This window comes from Anguilla rostrata, chromosome 7, assembly GCF_018555375.3.
Source record: "Anguilla rostrata isolate EN2019 chromosome 7, ASM1855537v3, whole genome shotgun sequence".
Classification (NCBI taxonomy): domain Eukaryota; kingdom Metazoa; phylum Chordata; class Actinopteri; order Anguilliformes; family Anguillidae; genus Anguilla; species Anguilla rostrata.
Window position 1 is genome coordinate 47982258 of NC_057939.1, and position 22326 is coordinate 48004583.

General features: G+C 44.9%; 1 protein-coding gene across 2 annotated transcripts in view; it reads right to left on the reverse strand.

The window, feature by feature from the left end:
* The window catches only part of immp2l (inner mitochondrial membrane peptidase subunit 2), a 197612-nt gene that overhangs the window by 173948 nt on the left and 1338 nt on the right, over window positions 1–22326 (reverse strand). For both annotated transcript variants that reach the window (XM_064344821.1, XM_064344820.1), the window contains exon 2: window positions 8105–8242. In XM_064344821.1, the coding sequence (XP_064200891.1) occupies window positions 8105–8239 (135 nt within the window). In that variant the 5' untranslated portion in view covers window positions 8240–8242. The remainder of the gene's footprint in view (window positions 1–8104; window positions 8243–22326) is intronic.

Here is a 22326-nt window from a genome sequence, read left to right on the forward strand (position 1 = left end):
GTTGGAGGGCCTCTCCGAAATGCAAGGGCCCCAAAGGAAGTCCCGAAATAAAGCCGCGCCCGGGCCGTCCGCGATTCGGGGTCACCGACACGGCGTTGGCGGCGTTTCAGAGCGTGTCAGGACAAGGCCAGGAAAGTGGGGGGGGGGGGGAGCTGCCAGCAAGAGATATCAGCCAAGTTAATTTCACCATGTCTTGTAACTTTTTACGTGTTTGTCTGTCTCGTCGCACAACAGCGACCCCTGCTGGTCATGCACCTGCGAGCAGACCGGATGAGCTGCGCGCAAAGCGCCAGACTCGCGAACTGCGGCGCGATAAGAAGCAGCTGCTAACCTCGTGTGCTTCTGAGGACAGTCCATGCTCGCCCGCGCTCTCTCAAATCGACCGTCGCAGCGCAAACACAACCGGGCATTTCCAAATTGGGGACATAAAGGAGTAAAAAAGGTCCTTTGTTGTATTTATTTATCATTTTGTGGATTTCGTTATAGATCACTTTGAACGTCTGACTTGCAAACATATGAACAGAGCCACATGCTGCAGCCGCACGTTGTTGTATACTGCTTGAAAGCTGCTTGAAACGGTTCAGCACACATCCCACTCTACCTCCTTCACTGTCCTCTTTGACTTCCTCCGCCTCATCTATGAGAAGCAATATCCACATTAAAGCTGCCGGCATCGCGCCACTTTACCTCTCCTCCGTCCCTTCCCCACCCCCGAGGGAAATACGTACCCTATATATACATCGCCCAGCGGAAACAGCGCCGCCCGATTCCCACGAGGCATGGCGTGGGAGAAACGCGCGCCCGCGACAGAGGAGCAAGGCAGGGGCGCGATGCCCGGGAGAGACGGCGAGGGAAGGGACGGAACCGCGAGTTCATTAAGGCGTCCGACGCCGCTGTCCGCGGCCTAGAACGCGGCGAATCAACGCCGAGTGGAACACCAATAACCGCACCGTTCCAACGTCGATTGCAGCGCGTCTGCGTGTCTGAAGCACGCAATTTGTCAGAGGATTCTGGATTTCCTTTGTGGCCTTGGACTCTCAGGTCTTGGCTTGTTGGCGGAGGCACTACGGCGCATTAAAATGTTAGAGGACCCTGATAGCTTAGTGGGTTTATAATAGGTTGCTGTGGGTAAGACATTATAATGGAGCTACAACACTGCACATTTTCATTTCTTCTTATGTACAGAAGGGAAAAAAGCCAGCACTGAATGGCTGAAGAAGAATCAGCACCATATTTAGGCCTTTCTAAAGACAATGTGACACTTCTCTTTTTTAATATAAATTCAAAACGTGTTGCTACCCAAGATAGCTTCAACAGCTTTGTTTTCTTAAGGCAACTTGAACTTTTTATCAAAACGTACACTTTAGACGACACTGGGGAACTGTCTACTGTTCAGAAATGAAGGAAAAAAAACACTGAGTGGGAGGGTGTCAAATATATGTATTTTTTCATATTCATGAAGAGATGGGGGCCCTCGCTGAATTCAAATATTTTATTTAAAAACAAAAAGCGCTCATTAAAAAGACAGTGCTGCATTGAAAGTTCCACTTTCCAATTCTATTTTGACGAAACAAATCCCCCAAGACGAGGCGTGCACACTTACTCAAACGCATGAAACAGAAAGAAAGACTTCTCACATCTCTTAGCAAACACTCCGGCGCTGGTTTCACTTATTTTATTTTAATTCACAGTGACAGGAGTTAAAATTACTCGGTGCTAAAGCCAAAGCTCACCCTAAAATCTACTTCTGAGGGTAAATTGATCTGTCCACCAAAAATATGGATAGAAAGAAAGAAAAAAAAAAAGGGGTCGATTAAAATATTCCAGTGCTCATTATACTGTACATGTCTCCTATCCTGGAAAAATGTGGACTTGAGTAGCAACACCCATGCCCATTATAACCTCTGCTGTTTGTTTGGCAGGATGCAGATGAGTTCGGCCCATCCAACAAGACAAAAACAATTCAGAATATACATTAGACCTTCCAACAGCAGAGGAATCAATAAAACACAATAGCACAGAATTAGGGTGTCTGTCATTTCCCTTTAAGAAGCAAACGGTCGGTCCTCTCTGAAAGGAAGTAGTCAGACATCATCACCCGGATCGATCCGAGCATCGACTCAGCACACCTCCAGCCATCGCCGTTAGGACCGTGCGCGTTTGGCTGTCGGTCCGTGGGACGCCGCCAGTCACAGACGGAATTAGACCGGGGCCCAAATCCTGCACCATGGGCCGTCTGATTATCTGAGACAGAAAGTGTGGTTCTGCGGCGAGAACAGCCAGGTCTTCAGACAGCATGTGCCAAACGGTGGATGCAAAAACATTGAACAAAAACAAAAAGGAAGAAGAAACAGAAAAGCAAAATAACATGAAAACTAGAGGTATCTGAACACCTGGGTTGCGTACATGCTGTATGTAGGCTATACCTGTTCAATGTCATAACTGAGCATGCTCAAACAGAGAACTGGGCTTGATGATTGTATCACCATTTCCGCATTCAGATCTCAATTAAAAACACACCTTACCATGCAACGGTACTTCTTGCACTGTACACCCTCTCCCCACTAGCTTTGCTGCCCATATTGTTTTTTAATGTGTTCACCTTTGTGTGTTTAGACAGACAGACAGGCAGTTCTGGCTGTTCTGAGCTTGGGGGAAACCAGTTGAAATTCAGTGTTTCAATGCAGATACTTTACTGTGATATTACTGTGAGTGATTAATCAGAAGGTTTTGTGTTAAGACGGTGCATTCTGGGGTCAATTCAACATCAATTCCATTCAAGAAATAAAAAATCCTATTCAAGAACTGCAAAAACACCCATAATGTTCCATGAATTGACTAAATTAAAACTGACCTGACCCCAACCCCAGTATATGGTCATGTTGCTGAATGATTTATTAGGACACTTTCTTTGCACTTGCCTTCCATAATCAAACAGGCAAAGAACAGTCTCCTTTTTATTTTAGAGAAACAAATATTCAGGTAAAAATAAATAAATAAATAAAATGGCAGCTCCTAAGTAGTACAGTCATGTATTCTATTAATCCCTTACTCGGGCTAACTTCAAAAAAAAGATGACTCTGCCAAGTTTGCATGCAAAACACAAAATATCTGCAGGTAGTGATGTTCTTCACTGCAGAAGCAGGGAGACAGAGAGTTCACCTCTTATTGTTAACGTGAGAAAAATTTTCTCTACTGTATTACGACAAATTACAGCGAGTACATATAAAAAGCTTTCATAATAGGTTTGATAACCCCAGGAACATCACAACTTGTGAAATATTAGCCCGTAAAGTTGTCCCACAAGTATAAATCACCATATCGACAGTACAGCGGCTTCATTGCCCTCCAGAAGATGCCACATGCCAAACAAACAATGTTAAAGTTGAACCCGATCACAGTAAACAGCGTTAATGTTCATCTGAAATATTACCCACAGGCCCTTTTCCGCATTCCGCCAAGGCCTTGAGAGAGGCGCTCGGTTACGAGAGCTTTTGAAATATGTTTTCCCAGTCCCTCAGAGCGGGACTCCAGCCAACTCTGTGATCCTCTGTACAAACGTGACTTTATTCGGCTGCATTTTTACAGCTGTGAGTCTGACACCTTTTAAATCTCTCATTTAAAAGACCCAGCATGCATAAGTTGTTTGTTGTAGCGGCGCCGTATATTTGTATATTAATTGCCCGCTGAGAACAACGCAAAATGTTGCATAAGGGAAACCCAGGGAAAATGCCGCTGGACCCGCATCGCCATTCGCCAAGGAATCCCGCGTTCATGTTTTCTTATTTGCGTCTGAAATGTTCGCAAAATTGTTTTCTTTGTATGCCGTTATATGAAAACGAATCAAATTTCCCAATGAACGGACAATAATGGTTTTTAAAGAATGGTTGTTCACAACTGATTGTAGCCGGCTAGTCAACTGGCAACATATTCTTACAACACAACGTTAAATGCCACCGTATGGGCGAGAGGGAAATATAGGCTACAACGTCGTGTTATTAGGAAGCAAGTGAGTTAAGAAATATAGCTTCAGATCAAAGTCAAATTAACAGCTATTCTTCTTTGCGAGATTTTCAGAAGGCATTCGGCCTGCCGGTCTGCCCTGGATGCACGTCACTGAACCAAGTTAATCCGTAACTATGATTCTCTAGCACAGCCACTGTGTAGGCTTAACGAACGCGCTGAACACACCGTTATCGCCACTTTGCAATTAGCGATAAGCAGGTAGATAACACAGCTGCTGAGCCGAGCCGGGAACCCATTTCAAACATCTCATGTTTGTCAAATGAATATTCTGAAATGACAATCCAAGTGGAGGCGTTGTTTCCAACAGATAATTTAATCCTGTTCTGTTTATTAACCTACAATATATTTATGCAAGATCGGCTCACAGGGAGTGTTCTTCTCATAACTACCATTTGGGAAGTCAAAACAGGTATCTGTGTCGGGGAAAAGATGACATGCATGTGTATGTTAAGAAGAACTAAATCATGCACAGAGCACTGTTGCAGAATTCCTCATTCAAGCCAAATGACTTCCAAATGACACACACACACACACACACACACACACATGCACATTCCCATACAGCACACACACACACACAAACATAGCTGCATGCACATGCACATGCACATGCTGCACACATGCTTTAACATGAGCACCCATGCACAGGCGTATCGGATGCACACTCTTTCGAAATAGTTCTCTCTTTTCTTTACTTAGAAGACTGAATCCTTCAGCTGCTGAAGACCTAGAAGCCTTTTCAATGTGTTTCTATAGCAACAGAAATAGTATGAAGGCTGGTTTTTTTTTTCACCGTGTACCATAATTAAGCTACTCATTGAAAGATGTAAGCACTCTAAAAATCCATTAACGAACACCCAGGGAAGTACAGCACTACCGGATGAAGGTAATCCTATGACCCAGGAATCATTTCAAATCTGAGAAGCAATAATTTTCCCCTTATACTTCTTTACACACTGTGGTTATTTCTCACTTATTTCTGACTTCTAATCCCCACTTTTCCTCCTTGATTTGACAGGCGATCGTCTGGCATTATTTTATTTTTTCCCCCTTCAGAGGCATTGCAAAGATCTTAAGGAAGGCCTCTTATTCCTCCAGCAATCCTTCAATTTGAAAGCCCTGGAGGTATCTCCGCTCTTGTTCTGATATCCAAATAGTTCTTATTCAGTCTAAATGTCAGGATAATGCGAGCCCCTGTCTGGAAACGTACTTCCTGTATTAGCGTTTGAGGACCAGAGACAGATTGACGCAGGTTTTGCAGGTCCACCATTTTGTAATTACACCAGCCATTTATCTCTTCACTGGCATCCATCAATTTCCTCCAATACTGTCAAATCTACACAGCCAGCTAACTTGCAGTCCAAGGGGGACGTACTGCACTGGACTCGTGAACCTAAAACCTAGCATCAACAGGAATAGCACGCCATGATTTCAGCATGGCTGGCTGCTTGAAAGCTGTAGGGTAAATAGTTTTTAAATGTCAGTGAAATTAAATTAATGCCTTTTATGAACAGGCATAAAATATGGCATGTTATCAGCATGGGTAAATGTTTAAAAGCTGAAGGGTAAATAAATGTTAGGAGGAAAAATGGAAAGAAAGGGGAAAAAAAGGCAGCCTGTCTGCATTCACTTGTCCAGAAACGAACAGACGTTAAAGCCCAGAACAGGGAATAAACGCCTAGCGTGTGAAATTTCGGAGAGAACACGGGAGCGGTGTGATAAATGACAAACGCTCGAATCGCAGGCGTGTACCGCACAACCAGAGCGAATGCATAGGAATGAGCGTCGACACCCGACGTGTGAACATGTTTCTTGAAAATCGCAACATCTTGTTGCCGAAGCTCGCAAAGCCAAGACACCACGGCAGAGCGAAGGAGACGACTTGTGTCGTTACGAAAGCAGAACTAAGTCAGCCAATGCGTATTTTGTTCGGTGCATGGAAAAGTATTGAGACATTGCAGAATTCATCTATTTCAAGGGGACTCAAATTCGGTTTGGGGGACCACTGCGTATGCTGGTTTCCATTCCAACCGCAGTTTCAACCCCCTGAAACATATCAAGCAGTTATTTGTTTTTAATTAGACACTTTTAATGTCTTGAGGAATGATTTACCCCAGTAAACCACGTTGTGTCAGAAAAGGCTATGCATGACAAGCAATAAATGCCCTATGTTCACATCCCAGAAGTTTTAATCAATCATATCAACTCACTCTTGCATTTTTCATAATGTTCTGTGCAGTAAATACCCTTTTAAACTGGGGGTAACCTGTATTGTGTTAAGGTTAGGGAACAAATTCATAAAGAACTCAGCTATTTTAACTTATCAAGATATTCATGGAAATAACTCATTATTTAACAGTTATCCCATAAAATAACAGGCTTTATACACTTTTTCCTTTCCCCCCTTCATTAACTGGTTTTTCACTTGTAACATTCCTGTCAATCTTTTCACAGTTTTTTTTTTTTTTTTTTTTTACAGTGTAGAGGGCCAAAGGATATGCTGTGTTTTCACCCTAAAAATAACAATCAATTTAGACTGGAGAAACCAGGGGAGGTGTGTTAACTGTGTAATCACTTGCTTTTGTTCAGCGATCGATTAAGTGCTGAGCTCCACGGACGAAACAGCAAAACGTTCAGCCTTCCAGGAGAAAGGGGTGGGGGACAAGAAAGAAAAAACAAATATCTACAGAACCCACAGATTCAACAAATTGACTCATTTATACATCATGTGCCAGTGATGTGACAATGGTTAGATGAAAAGCATATGATAGTCCTACTTTTATTCTAATTGTATTGGTACAAAATGGCAACAGCTGCCCGTACTCTCAAATGCAGGAGGAAAACTCATTTTCGGAGCTGCTTTTGAAAACCAGATTTTGAAAAAAAAGGAAAAAGAAACCCATTATGAAAATGTGGAGACGTGCTGGTACCTGCGTGTCTCGGAGATGCAAATTCAAGCTGGAAGGGTTCCTCAAACATCCTGAAGTCTTTGTCTCAAACTCACACATAGCGAATGCCATTCTGGAGTAAAAGGCAAGCTATTTATTCCGATCTATCGATTGTTTTTCATACATGATTACAGTAATGCTTGTAAGAAAGAACTACTTCCCATTGAATGGAAAAAATTATGCTTTTAAATAAAAGCACAATTATGCATACACTAACCAGAAACCAGGTTCACTTTAAAAATTTGACATGAAAATAAATTAAATTAAAAATGCAAATAAATAAATAACATCAGACTGCCCTGACACTCCTCTCCCTTCCTCTCCCTTTTTCAAGAAAAATAAGACTGAAATTTAATTTTTTAACCTTTTGGCATCAATATAAGTATTCCATCCTCAGACCAATCACCAACCGGACAGAAGCTGTGCAACTGATGTCAGATTTCACATTTGTCACATTGCATTATGAAAGGGGAGGCAGTTAGATGTGAAACGGTCTTTTTGATTGCCCCAGTTTTCTCTGTTCTCCCCAACTGCAACATATGATCTTATTTCTGGGCCTGTCCTGTGGGGCGCAACGTCCCCTCCAAATTTGGGACGGCACTCGTGAGCACGGTCAGCCGTTGCTTCCATACAATTTGCAGCCCGCTGACTGGGCCACGTAGTCAGCAAGCTGGCTGACCAATCAGGTAGCTGGAGCTGACAGACAGCATGTGCCTTATTGGCTAGAGGTGTCACTCTCATGGAACAATGTGAATAAAGAAGACTCCCATCCAAACACGTGGACCTGCAAGAAGGTCTATTCCATGCCATTTAACTACCAGACCGAGGTCAGTTTTTATTTCTGTAGATGCCAGTAAAATAGAGTAGAAAAAAGCCCTGTAGATTCCTGAGAAATTTCAACAAAAACACGTTATTAAACAAAAATAGAGCGGAATTGTTCTGAATATTGTTGGAAAAATGTTTAACCACCAAAAAAAAAGGCCAATTATCTGCAGTGTCTATTATTACTAGTGTCTAGGTGTCTACTATTTGTCATGGGTCTGTTGACCTGCTATTGAGGAAATCTGAGAGAGACAGAGAGGAGAGAGAGAGACAGAGACAGAGAGAAAGAGAGAGAGAGAACGACTCACCTGCATGGAAGCTCCTTCCACTCGAGCCACGTAGGCCAGCCTGTCCAAGACGGTCACGGTTACCGGCACGGCAACGAAGAAGCCGCTCACGAATGCCCTCACGTACCGGCGGCCGAAACCAGTCTGCTGCGCCATTTCCTGTGAGAGACGGGCCACAAAAAACGCCTCCGTCACGCTCAACACACAGCAGCCGTATCGCCAAAATCACCCCGACCTCCTTCAGTTCAAAACGGTTTATTTCACCAAATTACCAAAAGATTCATTTCAGACACATAGAACTCTTCCTCAGGCTCTGAAAAACAAGCACTGGCACAGTCATAATTTAAAATCAGCTCTTAAGGCACATCCCGCTACTGAAATCCACTCAACAGCACATAATGTTTTAATAAACCATTAATGAAGTATGTATAACATATGCATTATCCAAGAATAACATTTTTATAAACTATTCACAAGCATGCATTAGGGAATATGTCTCTACTACTCACGCAAGGCACCATTTGATGTAGAAGATGGTTATACCTTCCTACCACAAATCTAATAATGGCATAATTTAAAGGTAATAAATCAGTTTCATTAAGGAAATATGCTAACTATAAATTGGCACTTTTTATTAATAATATAATCATAATTAAAATTACACAGTATTATGATTTTATTAATCTTAATGAAATCATAATACTGTACATTCAGTTGATACTAAATTAATATAAATGATTCAGCTAAGAGGTGAATACATTTAGGAGGTTCTTTTGATTAGCAGTGGATGACTTAATTCAACCGTAATATTAATACAGACAACTGTGGAAAATATAATAAAGTTTCTTAAACAGTACTAAGCACAATACACTTCTATAAGGTACAACAAACTGAGCGTGTGCGTGCGTGTGTACAGTATGCGTGTGTGTGTGTTAGCACTAGGCGCACGTGCACACAAGCATGTGAGGAGCGTTGTATGTTTTCCTGCATGTGGGGTTCCGCAACATGTTGAGTGCACACCACAAACACGTGGTCACGGAGAACAAAGAAACTAAAATGGAGGACGAGGTTCCTGTGGAATTTAGGGAATTGTAGGCCTATTATCCCTGCAATGTGTACAAGGGTTTTGGTGAGAGGCATGACGACAAGAATACCACTTGATTCATTTGGTGTATAGTTCCGTAAGGAAAGTCTCTCATCAGACATATATGAGGATCGTTTGTAAATTCTGAGGCAAAACGATCATGGCAACACAAAGAAGCAAAAGGAACAGTCAGAGGCGACAAGAACATCACAGAGGATAATTCTATGGGCAGAAGTGTCCCCCGCTTGAGTACGGACCAACAGAAAGCTGAGCTATACACCGAATCCATCTCCATGTTCAGTGTTGAATGCACACTGAAGGCCACGTATGATAAGAGGCAATGAGAAAGCGTTCTCTCTTCCGAGAAAAACAGATTAGTTTCCAGTTACTTAGTATGGCCTCAAGCCGGCCACACACAAGAAACCGTAGCAGTGACAAATCGACAGCAGATTCAACACAAGCGCCCAGGAGAAAAATCAGCACAAAAGGAAAAAAATAAAAAATAAAAAATAGAATCCGTTGCCTGAAGCCACAATGCCCCGGGCTCTAGTGAGACTGACTTAATTAAATGAATGACATTTTTTTTTTTTTTGCATTGACTGGAAGCTGTCAAATTTCTGTGGGTACGCAAACCAACATAATAACTCTGAAACCGAGGTACACTTCTTCTGGGTCAGACTGCCCTCTTTTTACGTAAACAGCACGCCCCTGTCACGGACCACTGCGAAGCGGTCATTACGACATGTCAGGACCGAACGCGTCGAGCCCAGATGAAAAGCCGCACCGTGACACAATGGCAGACGAACACACCGCCGCGCTAGCATGCTAATTAATTTACCAGCAGGCGAAGCAGCCAGACCATACAGGGTTGCTGCAGAAACGGAGATTAATGTGAAATAACGGTCTACATGTACTGCTATAGTTACGGTTTTCTCTTTCTCCAGAAAAGGATTGGACATTCACAGGGCCTTAGAGCAGCCTACCAACTAAAAAATAAACAGAATTCTTTATCACATTGAGGCAGCCATTCCAGGTATTGAAAAAGTAACGCCTAACCTACTCGTTTACTCCCTGAATTAGTTTTTATTTTTTTTTATTTTTATTGTGATTATACAGTCCTGTAATACCCCTGGTGCAATTGACGTTATGATCGTTATGAACCTACAAAGCATTGTTGCCCCTCTCCTGTTTTTGTTCTCATGGTGATAAGATGGGGAATTACATGGTCTGTAATTAGAAGCTTAAAGAGGTGAGAGTGGACTACCCTCTACAGCCACAGGCAACGACGGGCAGACTGGCCTCTGGCAGCCATCTGTCCGTCCGTTTGTCCGTCGGTCTCACACTCTACCAGGACACAGCGAGAGCGAGAGAGAGAGAGAGAGAGAGAGACAGAGAGAGAGTTAAAGGAGAGATAAAGGGAGAGAGTGAGGGAGAGTTAGCAGGAGGGAGAGAGTTAAAGGGATATATATATATATAGAGAGAGAGAGAGAGAGAGAGTGAGAGAGGGAGGGAGTTAAAGGGAGAGAGCTAAAGGGAAAGAGAGATGTAAAGAGGGGTAAGAGAGAGAGAAAGGTGAAATCTGACACTCCCTCGCCTCAGAGATCACCGTCCCGTTTCACGTAGGAGCGCTCTTCCGCCGCTAACCGGGACGTCTCCTCTCTCTCCCGCCGCCGCCGCCGCCGCCGCCGCCAGAGAGATGTCACCGCGGCATCAGTATCAATCACGCGGCGCGCGTCCCAACACGCGGTGGTTTACTGCGGTGTGACAACTCCACTCGAGCGTATTAAATCCCTCGCCGCGGACGCAGGAGGCTCCGGCCGGAGGAGCGGGGGGCGGGACGGGACGGGGCTGCGTTACGCCCCGTCCCCGTGGCGACGCATCAGCGCACACGGGGGAAAAAACAGGAACGTCTTCGTTTTTACGACGGGCGCCGTTTCTATTAATCTAGGCATCGTATGAGGGGGCGGGGCTGTTATCTGACTGACTGAGATGAGTCGCCCTCAGCAGGGCGGTTCACATATAATGGTTCTTGGATCAGGAGTGATGATATAGGGCATATTTTGTCAGGTGAATCAGAAACGTTCACTGAAGGTCATCCTACTATACTGTATATCTTATTACATTTGTTTAAAAAAAAAAAATTTTTTAAACCAATTAGTCGATTAAAATGCAAATTGCACAATAGACCACCATGTGAAATGACACTAATTACACTGTGTGTGGTACTTGATTAGCATCGACAGAAATGTGCAGCCCATTACCCAGACTGAAAACACACACACACACACATAAAACGCAGGCTATTTGACAAGCAGCCGGCCCACACCTTCATTTTATATCACGCCCTAACGCATCCGGAAACTTCCGCTCGCAGCACACTTCTTGTTTCCAGTCACTGTGACAAACAGTTACGGTGCTGGCAGGCCATAAATGAGAAATAAATGGAATTTTGTTGGGGCATTTATCCCATTTTGCTCCTATGGGTTACATTCATGTTCAATCTCACGGTGGCGTCTGGGAAACGCACTAAACGACACGGAAGCCGGGGGTGGGGGCGGGGGGTGAAGGAGAAGGACAGGAGGAGAGTCACTTTTAATAATTCCGCAAACCCCCGTGTGTCGCCTCTCACAGAATGTGAAAGATTTGCTTTAAATCAGCCAGACTTCCGTCTATTCCGTTGACAAAAGACAAGAGCCAGGGAAAGGGGGCGTCGGGGAGCTTGTGGGCGCTGGTGCCATGGCAACCTCGCATGCTGATGGCGTGGGGTTTGGAGGGGGGGGCGGGGGGAGGAGGAGGAGTGGAGGAAAGCGAAAAACACTCTTGCATAAACCATCTCTGTGAGTTATGGCGGTCTTCGCACAGGCTTGGCGCAGCCGAGCCCAGCTGCCGCACCGAATCGGCAGAGCTGAAAGGCGCGCGTCAGAAAGCAGCCGATCGCATCGTTCCAAAAGGAGGATAAAATTGCATCCGGTGCAACCTGCAGCCAACGTGACACCCGCGGTGAAAGAGAGAGACGCAATTAGAGCCGAGCCTGACAAATTGCCTGATCGGCGTGAAAAGGAATGAGGTCTGCAAAAATGAAACACCTTCCCGTTTTCAGACAAACCTAAAGCAAGACCGAGACAAGCCGGCAAGAATACGTAACAGAGAGGGAGAGAGAGAGACTGAGAGAGAGAGAAGAGAGAAGGAGAGAGAGAGAGTGACAGTGAGAGAGAGGGAGAGAGAAAGGTCACAACAGGTTCACCCGGCTTCATTCTGTGTGTGGTTTTTGAGGAGGAAAGGTGTACATGGGAGAAATCAAAACCAAGCCTTTGCTTGCAGGAGGGAAAAAAAGATAAAAAAGAGTGTGGAGCGCGCGTCTGTGTAAATATTTCAGAGTTGGTGGGGATTTGTGAAAGAGTAATGCGGCATCTGCTCGCGGTGTTCTCACAGCGCGCCTCGCAGCGCGGGACAGATGGAGCGGGCCGCGGCCCGAACCAGAGGAGGTTGGTTTCGCGAGGGGTCAGGGAACAGCAGGACGCGCCCGTTAGCTGCTTTAGCATACGGGCGAGAGCCGGGAAGGCGTTTTAAACGCCTCTTTCCGAACGGCGAGCAGAACGCCGCACGTACGCGGACGCCCGTTTGAAACGACACACAATCTACCGAAGGGGGTGGGAGGATAGAGACACGCGCACACACACACACACACACGCATACACACGCGCACACGCACACACAACGCACACACACGCACACGCACACACGACGCACACATCACAAACGAACCCAACAGATATTTAATCAGCGATACTCCTGTCTGCCTTGATGTATCAGTGATCAAACAAAATGAGAAATGTAATGTTCCAAAGCTTCCGGGGATTTTCAAAGGTCAAAAACACGTAACGGGCGCACACAATGAATGTTAATAGATAACGCGAGCTTTCCGCCCGTTCGCACCGACAGAAGATCCACATGAAAGGGGCACTTAGAACATTTTGAACGCCCTGTGAAAACAGGCCACTGTATTGATCAGAAGAAAAAAAAACCACATCATAACTAAAGAGAGAGAGGTAGAGGGGGAGCGGGAGAGAGAGAGAGAGGTTGAGTGGAGATTGATTTCTTCTGATGGCTGGTTAATTAAAGACATGAAGCCCCCACAGATGGGTACGTAGCACCTCTCAGTCTCTCTGCGTGATCGCCGCCTGCCAAGCGGGGGTCCACGCGGTCATTCCTGCATGCGAAGCAGCACTTCAAAGCGCCTGCCTCATTAAGAGCCGAAACTCTGCGCGTGTGTTGCGTGCGTGGGCGTGCGTCTGTTTGCGTGTTTTCCCCCAGAACCCTCATATCATTTTCCCGCTTCATCCGATGGGCATCCGTCGACTCTTCAAACAAGCGTCGTGAGAACCTCCGTCCATCGAATACCAAATTAATCCCCGCTGGGGGGCGGGGGAGGGGGGCGGTTAGCGCTCGTGCTTATCCAGGGACGCAATCGATGGCTTTCGCTGCGGCGTTCGTTTCTCTTTAATTCGGGGACAGCGGGCCCGCTACGCGCATGGGCCGCGGCAAAGGCCCCGCAGGTCTCCAACGGGTACAGTCGCGGGCACAGAAAAGCCCCCCCCGGCCGACCCCCTCCCCATGGCACAGCGGGGCAGTGAATAGCGCTGTCGCCTCACAGCAAAAAAGGTACTCCGTTTTCTAATCTAGGCCGTCCCCACCTAATGTATGCTGGGATAGGCTCCAGTCCCCCTGCAACCCTGAATGGGTGTAAGTGCCATAGAAAATGGACGCTATTTCCTGTACATACTGTAACACTTTCTATAAACGCTCCCTCATTACAACTATTTATATAGCTCTTACTGTATGAGGTGTTACCAACCTCGTGTGTAAAACACATTTTTTTTCTTCAGTGGATTTAACCATATTTTCAGGTGTGAGATGTAATTGAATTTTTTAATGAATACAATGGTTCTGAAGTTTGAAAATATGGACGGTAATAGAAGCAGTTTCTTCAGTCCTAAATGATCCCGGGTCCAAATAAAAAAATCACATAAGCGATTGTGAACTGGCCTGGGATCCTGTGGCCTACCCTTCTTCCTTTCTTCATTCTCTTCTTCTCCTAAATTGTTCATTACTCTCCGTACTGTATGTATGCTCTAAGGCAGGGTGTCCATTCTTATCTGAAAAGGACCGGTGCGGGACCAGCACTTACAGCACCCGATTCAACAAATTACCTAATCGCGGTCTTCAATCAAGACCTGGATAAGCAGAACCAGGAGTCATAGTGCAAGGTTAATAGAAAAACCTGCGCCCACACCAACCCTTTTCGGATAAGACTGGACGTGCCGTAAAGTAGCGGTCCTCAACCCTGGTCCTGGAGAACCAAACGTTCTGCTCCTTTTTGCTCTCAGCTTAAACTCTGCGAGACATTTACACCCAAGAGACCAGCTGAGATAAGGCCTAATAAACCGTGTAATATACCGGCTTCAATAAGAGATCAATTAAGTGCCGCATTAAGAGGAAAAGGAGAACACCTCCTGGCTCCCTGGGTTGAGGGCAACAGCTCTATGATTTGCTTCTTAAAAGCTGATTTGAAACACAATTTGAAACCACTTTCTTCAGCAGGTGCGATAACACGCCTGCAGGCTTAATTATTACTTTTTTTTTCTCTGGGACAGTGCTGTTTTTCAATAATAAAAATGGTGATAGCAATTTGATCATGGGCTTCAATGACTTAAAACATTAAATCACCATTAAATGGTAAAGGGAAAGGGAAAATGATTCTGGAAAACCACATAAAAATCATGTTCACCACTGCAGATTTGATAACCTAAATGCAAAATCGATACAAATGCCGTGAGAGCCCTCCTCAAGCTCTAGAGGAGGCCCATAGCAGGTCCAATGCTGTCAGCTCTGCTTAAACCACAGAAGAAGAGTGTTTCTCATAGAATAACTACAGGTATGTGTACGTTCCTCTCTGTCTGTTTGCATGGTATGGCACTTACCTGTAGGGTAAGTAATTGTTTAAAGCTAGATAAAACAGTAAATGCGTTAGTTTAGTTGATATTTTTCAGAAACATTTTATTTTCTAATCATGCTGTCCTGTGACTGGCTTGTGAGTTTTATATTTCTTTTGATTTAGTTCACTCAGAACCTCATGTTAATATACAGTACATTGTAAAATGTTTGTAAAAATGAACAGTTTTAATGGTCATCCCATAAAATACATAAACTGGATTTATATGTTTTTCCCCCCCGCATCAAATGGTTTTCCCCTGGCAACATTGCTGCCTTTTAATCATGTGACGGTTCTTTTTTACAGTGTATAGCACAGGATGCTGCATGTTCTGTCCTCTACCAAGATCCTCTACTTTTGTTCAGAGTTCAGGAACAAAGCTAAGAGGATATAACAGGAAAGCTTTCCTGGGCACTGTGGGTCTAGGGGGGCCCCTAGAAGTGGGGTGTGTATGCAACATTAGCTCAGAGCAGTTGCCTGGCAATCGGAGAGCTGGGACTCTGGGCAAAACACCTAACCCCTAATTGCAGCTGACCAGCTGGTTGGCACCTTCCATTGCTGCCTTTCACCTGTGGTGTGTGTGTGTGTGAACGAGAGGCATTAATTGTGAAGCGTTTTGTGTAGCCATAATTGCCGGAAAATGTGCTATATAAATGCAGTCCATTTACCATTCACCGTGTGTGTGTGTGTGTGAGTGTGCATGGGGGTTCTATTTATCTCAGCACTATCTGTACCAGCACAAATCATCTCTAGATCCGTCAGGGGTGTCAAAACCAGGCTCCTCTGGCCCACAGCGGCTGCAGGTTGTCACAGGTGCCCTTTCAATCTGCAGCCAAGCTGAGCGCGGAGTCGAGACGCGCCGACTCTTTAGCCAAAAATGTCTGACACCGAGTGCTTAAGCGTGAAAACGAGCCGAAACACCAGCGGGCCCCGTGGCCCACCAGGACTGGAGCCTGACACCCTCTACACAGTCACTGGGTTACGGCCTGTCTCCTAATGCTTAACGTTCCCCAGCGGCCTGGAGAAGGCTCGCTGGAGCGGTTATTAGTGCCTGTAGGGCACGGCACAGCAGAGCAGGAGTCAGAAACTCTGCCCCTTGTGGGCTAGCGTCTACGCGGGCTTTCGTTTCCACCAATTAGCCCGGCTCAGTTTGCCCATTAGCCGTTTGCCCCAGCGGGTCACTTGCAGATCAGACCGCGGTTAAACACTCCAAACGGGAGCAGACTTCATCTGGCAGTTTTGAGCTTGTCGGTAAATTTAGTTAAAAGTATCACATCACGTGTAAATCACCGGCAAATACGAAGGGGGGGGGGGACACAGGGGAGGGCCTTCGCCCCTGAAGAGTTCGACCATGTAAACTCATGTCGGGTTTTCGTTTGTTTGTTGGGTTTGCTGAATGTTAGCCAGCAAGTTTACCCGAGTTAAAGGGGAAAACATTTCCGACTAAACAAATGGCATTTCGGCTAATTAAACAATAATAGCAGTTATAATTAAAGAGTTGGCATGAAATACAAAAAGAGACCCAGCCCAGCCCAGCCCAGCGCTGATCATTTGCAAAAAAAATGTTGTGTTCGCGGCTGACCTTGACAAAGGGTTGGGCCAAATGTTAGCACTCGAATGAGCTACATTTTGGCTAATAATCATGCAGTGTGCCACATGCTTTACGTGCACCGCATCACCATGGTGTCCACAGTTTATTTATTTCACCCCCTCGCCCAAACCCCCCCCCACCCCCCTTGAAGTTTTGTTCCTGTGCCAATATTTCCTCAGTTTCGGCGCTCAGCACTGAAGAGCACTTGTAGATTTATGCTAATATTTGCATGAGGTTCGCTTCTGAAATTTGAGCGTGTGCGCACGCTGATAGCATGCCTGGGATGGCACGAAGTCATCAGCGGCGTTTCCTGAATTAGCCGCGTGGAACCGCGCATTTTCGCTGAGCCACGGTGCGTTACACAGCCAGGGGGTCACACCAGGTACACCGCACCCACAACGGCACTGTTGCATCCTGGGAAGGCTGCAATAAGCGACCGTGAATTAACATTAAAAACGCGATCGAGAAAGTTTGAAAATCCAAGTATAAACCTCCAATTCCTTAAAGGCCTTCCTCAATCAAGAGCGTATTGAAGCTGTGCTAAGTGAGCGCATGTTTGACTACATCTTAATGTTGATTGCATTTTCTTTTGTGCAGCTAAAAAAAGGAACTAAAGAACTAAAAATGAACTAATGAGAAGCGCCCTTTCTCCTTGAGATAGCACCTTGCTACTCACATTTTGAGTCATGTTAAACAAGATACTGCAGGCCTTTTTTTCACATTTCGGATCCATCTTTAGCACTTTGTTTTTAGCATCTCTACCATCCTGCTTCCGCGGGAGAGACGCGGGAGCAGAAAGGGTCTGCCGTGCTACGGGTTTTCCGACAGCACTTTCCCTTTCCCCTGAGGGAAAAGGACAAGGAGTGACCGTTGTACTTAGGTGTCCCTTCAAACTAAGTGCCGAGGCCCAGTCCAAGTTTTCAGAAAGTTTTAGGAAACAGAACAAGCAAACTCCTGCAGAAGAAAGGTCAACTCGACCTTTTTATCTTAAAGGTTTAAAAGACTGAAACTGGAGGTTTTTTTCTCATTTACTAGTCGTCGCTGCCTCAAATCAAACTTTGGCTTTGATAGCACCCTTTCTCAATCACAATGATGGGGATTTGGGATTGTGTAGAGATTTGTCGGCGTGTGATGGTACCTTTGAACACACTCCCTAGTGTTCCTACACATTTAATACCTGAAACTGCACTATGAAAGGTAGACTCAAGATTGCAAATGTATGAGGAAAACCAGTCCTTGAAATAAAACAGTACAAAACACTGTTCCAGACAGTCTAATGGGACCTCATGCAGAGCTGTAAACTCAAATAGAAAAAGACTGACAGTTATCGGATTCAAAGGTCCTCATGTTTCATTTCGTACAGGCGGCTACCCGACTGCCGCATTGAAAAAACAAAAAGATCGGGCTGTACATCCGCACCCACTTCAGTAGGCACTGTTGTTCTGCTACTCGTGACGGTAATACACTTTGACTTCGGTTCCCCATGCTTAACGGGGTCCTTTTAATTTAATAGACTCATGTTTATTCATTAGCACATTCAGCACGCCACTCTGTGAGCTCGAATATTGCCCGGGTCGATCAGCCAGCACTCAGGATATTACCGGAGAGCGGAGTCCGCGTTTCGCCGCGAGCTCCTCAAAGCGCACTTGTTTATCGGACCGATTTCCGACCACCGGCTTCTGGCGTCAGCCCCCCGTTTACCGCAGTCAACCAAATCCGGCCCTTGGATTTTCCGCGAAGAGGCTCCAAGTGCAAATAGCGTCCATACGAGAATGTGAAGTGGTCCGTGACTCCCACAAAAAGGAGCTACTACTCAAATAATAATAACTCAGGAAGACATTAGTCGAAGTGTGTCTGCATTGTAATTATCACTCTGCACAATAAATAACCATATAATCATTTGAGTAGCGGACCACTTTATATCCTCATATAAATATGCCCAAAGACTGACACCTCAGCCAACTAATTGAGAGGAGGCTAATGGCGGAGCCAGGAGTTCATTTAAAATTATACAAATATCATCCGTATCAACGTAGCAGAGAGGGTAGCCACACATAATTTATTTTGGAAACATAAGCCAGTGATATGATTAGGCTACCTCTAACAGTAATGTGCTCTGGGCTATTATTTCATTTGCCCTGATGTTTGTCAGAGTAACATCACCCGCCCCCCCCCCTTTTTTTTTCTCAATCCCATTAATGTCACTGCAGCTAGTGGTGATGTCACACACGAAAACAAGACCTTCCTCTCGGTATAAAGGCTACTTCTGAATAACAGAAATAACAAAAACAAGCAAACAAAAAAGCGCAAAAAGGAGAAGAAAAATCTGACCTGAACAAATGAAGGCTTTGCCCGACCGCAACACAATATCCCTCCGGGAGAGAATGGCAAACACTCCAGCAGACAGTGTAAATTAAAGGCTGCTGAGATAGATTATCAAATAAGCCTACTTAAGGAAGAGGGGGAGAGAGAGTCAGAGGCACTCTAACAGGAACTCACTCTTTCAATACATCAACTTCAATTCAACACTCCCGTTTATGAACTATCGTCTGAAGCAACCCTAATAGGAAAAAGGAAAAGAGAAACGGATGAGAAACGGGAAGCCAGACGCGGTCAATCACTTATTTTCTCGAGTAAGCATCCCTAAAGTGACAAACGCCGTCGCCTCAGGCACGGTTTTTGTCTTTTCATTTGCGATACGATGCAATCCCATTCCCTGTCACATATTCGCAGAGTGGATCACAAACTGCTGAATTTCCACCTGACAATAACAAACCTGAAGGACAATGAAGCGCCAAAGTGGCATTCGCTCGACTTTATTATATTTTTTGAGGTCTTTCAGGCCTTTCATACAGGTGAAAGGTATTGGAACAGCTCTGGCTTTCTGCTCCACCGGAGCAGGTGTCACCTCAAAGGCCAGCGTGTGAGCCGGAGAGGCTGTATTGGACCTACCCTGACCACAGACACTACAGCGGGTCAAACCTGACCTCCGACGCCCTCTAGGACCTCGAGAACAAATCAGCTGTCAGCCTCCTGCCACAGTGTGTCTAATGGGGCATGAGGCACAATATGGAGAGCCTCTCTGACAGCTGCTGCTGCCGGGGGCAACGGGACTGTGACGCAACGCTGCTGCACGTGCGACGGGACATCTGGACAGGAACGGCAAGCTAGCTCCTTTCACGCGCAGGCTGTAGGTGGGGAGTGTCGGTTTTGGCTGGGATGGGGGAGTTCTGGGGTAAAGTGTTAGTCCCTGGTTTGGTTAAGTGCCCTGTGGAATGGAGTCCTCATAGTGTCAGTTCTGATTCTGTCCTGCTGGGAAACGAACAGTCAGAAGCAAGAGAGAATGCAGCCCTTCTGTGCCAGCTGCGTGTGGAACGGTCGTCCGACTCAACGACTGCGCAGAACGCGCTTTCGTAACACGGGAGCGCCTGTCCGCTCTCTTCCGAATTGACGGAGGACGTTCTTGCGATGGGTCAAGCCAAAAAATATGACTGGGCATTCCAAATTTCAAGAAGAAAGAAATTAGGGAATGAGAATAGAATTTTTTTTAAAACTCACATTGCAGTTCTTGGCAGGGTTTTCTTGCCCCTTCCGCCTCAAATTTATCCTGCGGACTCAATGACGTGTGACACTGGCAGGGTTCATTTGGAACAAAGCATACTGCAGGACTGTGCTCCAGAGAGGGGTTACAGCCTTCCACACACTCATGATCTAAATGACGCAAAACCGTGAAAAAAAAGTCAGGAAACAATCTAGGCCTAAACAGAAAAGGCAAAGACACTGTGAACAGCACGTAAGATCCGCTTTAGGTTTGCACGTGGTCCGGAACCACACGCCCAAAGCAACAGAGCCTGGCTGCAACTCCCCAGTCACCTCGCAATCACACACTGGAGTAAATGGTAAATGGTAAATGGACTGCATTTATATAGCGCTTTTATCCAAAGCGCTTTACAATTGATGCCTCTCATTCGCCAGAGCAGTTAGGGGTTAGGGGTTAGGTGTCTTGCTCAAGGACACTTCGACACGCCCAGGGCAGGGTTTGAACCGGCAACCCTCTGACTGCCAGACAATCGGTCTTACCTCCTGAGCTATGTCGCCCGAGTAAAGGACGTTATTCACTTTGTCCATAATATGCGAATGTTTATTTTTTCTTCTTCTTTTTTTCTCATATTGAGAAATCAAAAGAATACTGTTCTCATACTTAAGAGGCATTCGGTATTTGCGACTGCCTCATTTTGGGGACAAATTGATTTAAATTACACCGCTTCAATTAATCTGCCGCTCACCAGTGGCTTTTGGCTACAGACACATTGTCATTGATGCATGAATTTGCTTTGCCGTTACCAGATTACTTGCTAAAGCATTATTAAAAGACTATTTGTTATTCAACTCTTCAGTGTCTTAGGGGGTTTAAAATCAGTTTAGCATGTTTCTTGTGCAATAGGCCCATACAAAATCAAGACTAATGCAGTTTGTGTTGTTTAGGGCAGCTTTGGTACTCAAGCAAAAGATTAATCTTTACTGAAATCCACTTGTGAACTCCCTTTTGTGATGTTCAAATATAAACAGAACACACGATGGATGCAACTCCTATTCAACTGGACGATAAAAAAGACAAATACTGTATATTGCCAAATTAATATCACCACCCTCCCTTCTCCGTAAACATTACACTTTCAAGATGCAAGGAAGCAAGTATTTGCGAGACTTCCTGATGTTTTGCTTCCCTACACACTTTTCTCATAGCTAAATGTTTCAGCGCTTCAGTTATTGACAAACGCACTATCACCAAGGATACCATGCAAAGAAAGAAATGGTTTAAAATACTCGGACTGCTCAAAAAATAACGTGACACTTATGTGGAAAGCGAACGCTCACAAATCCGGTTTGTTTTCAGCTGCACTTTAGCCAAAATAACTTTCTCAAAGCAGCCTAATTTATACATTTCCTAGGATGAACACAGCACAAGGAAGATAGAAACCACACACTCTCCACTTTGTGAAAACGTATAATGAATATGAAGGCCCTTTATTTATTTATAAATACTTAGTGGCTACTTTAGGTACACCTGCTCATTAATGCAAATAGCCTTTACCACAATACCTAGGAAGAATGTTAGATGATGCTTATTGAGTCATTTGGTCATTGTAGACGAAAACTTGTTGAACTTGTTGAGCACCGTAAGTTCTTTCTCTTCACACAATTCCCGATGCATATTATATAATTGCATTGTAATTACTATCATATATTTACTCTGGGGCCAGAGTTGAGAAGTCACAAAACCATGAAGAAATACACACTATCAAAAGTAGTGCAGGTTCCTTATAAAGTTAGACCATTTTTAGTATTGTATAATATCAAAACAATTTCTAATTTCAAAAGTAGCCAATAAGATTTTGTTCAAATGCATCTTTTAATAATGCACAGAATGCAACAGAGAGAGAAATGTACCATGTGACCTTTATCACCATACAGGCAATTCTGCAGGAATCCAACCAATGGTATCAGAAGTAGGGTTCCTTTAATTGTTTATGTCGTTTTGTCAAAGGTATGGACAAGGTTTTCTGTGGTTCTGA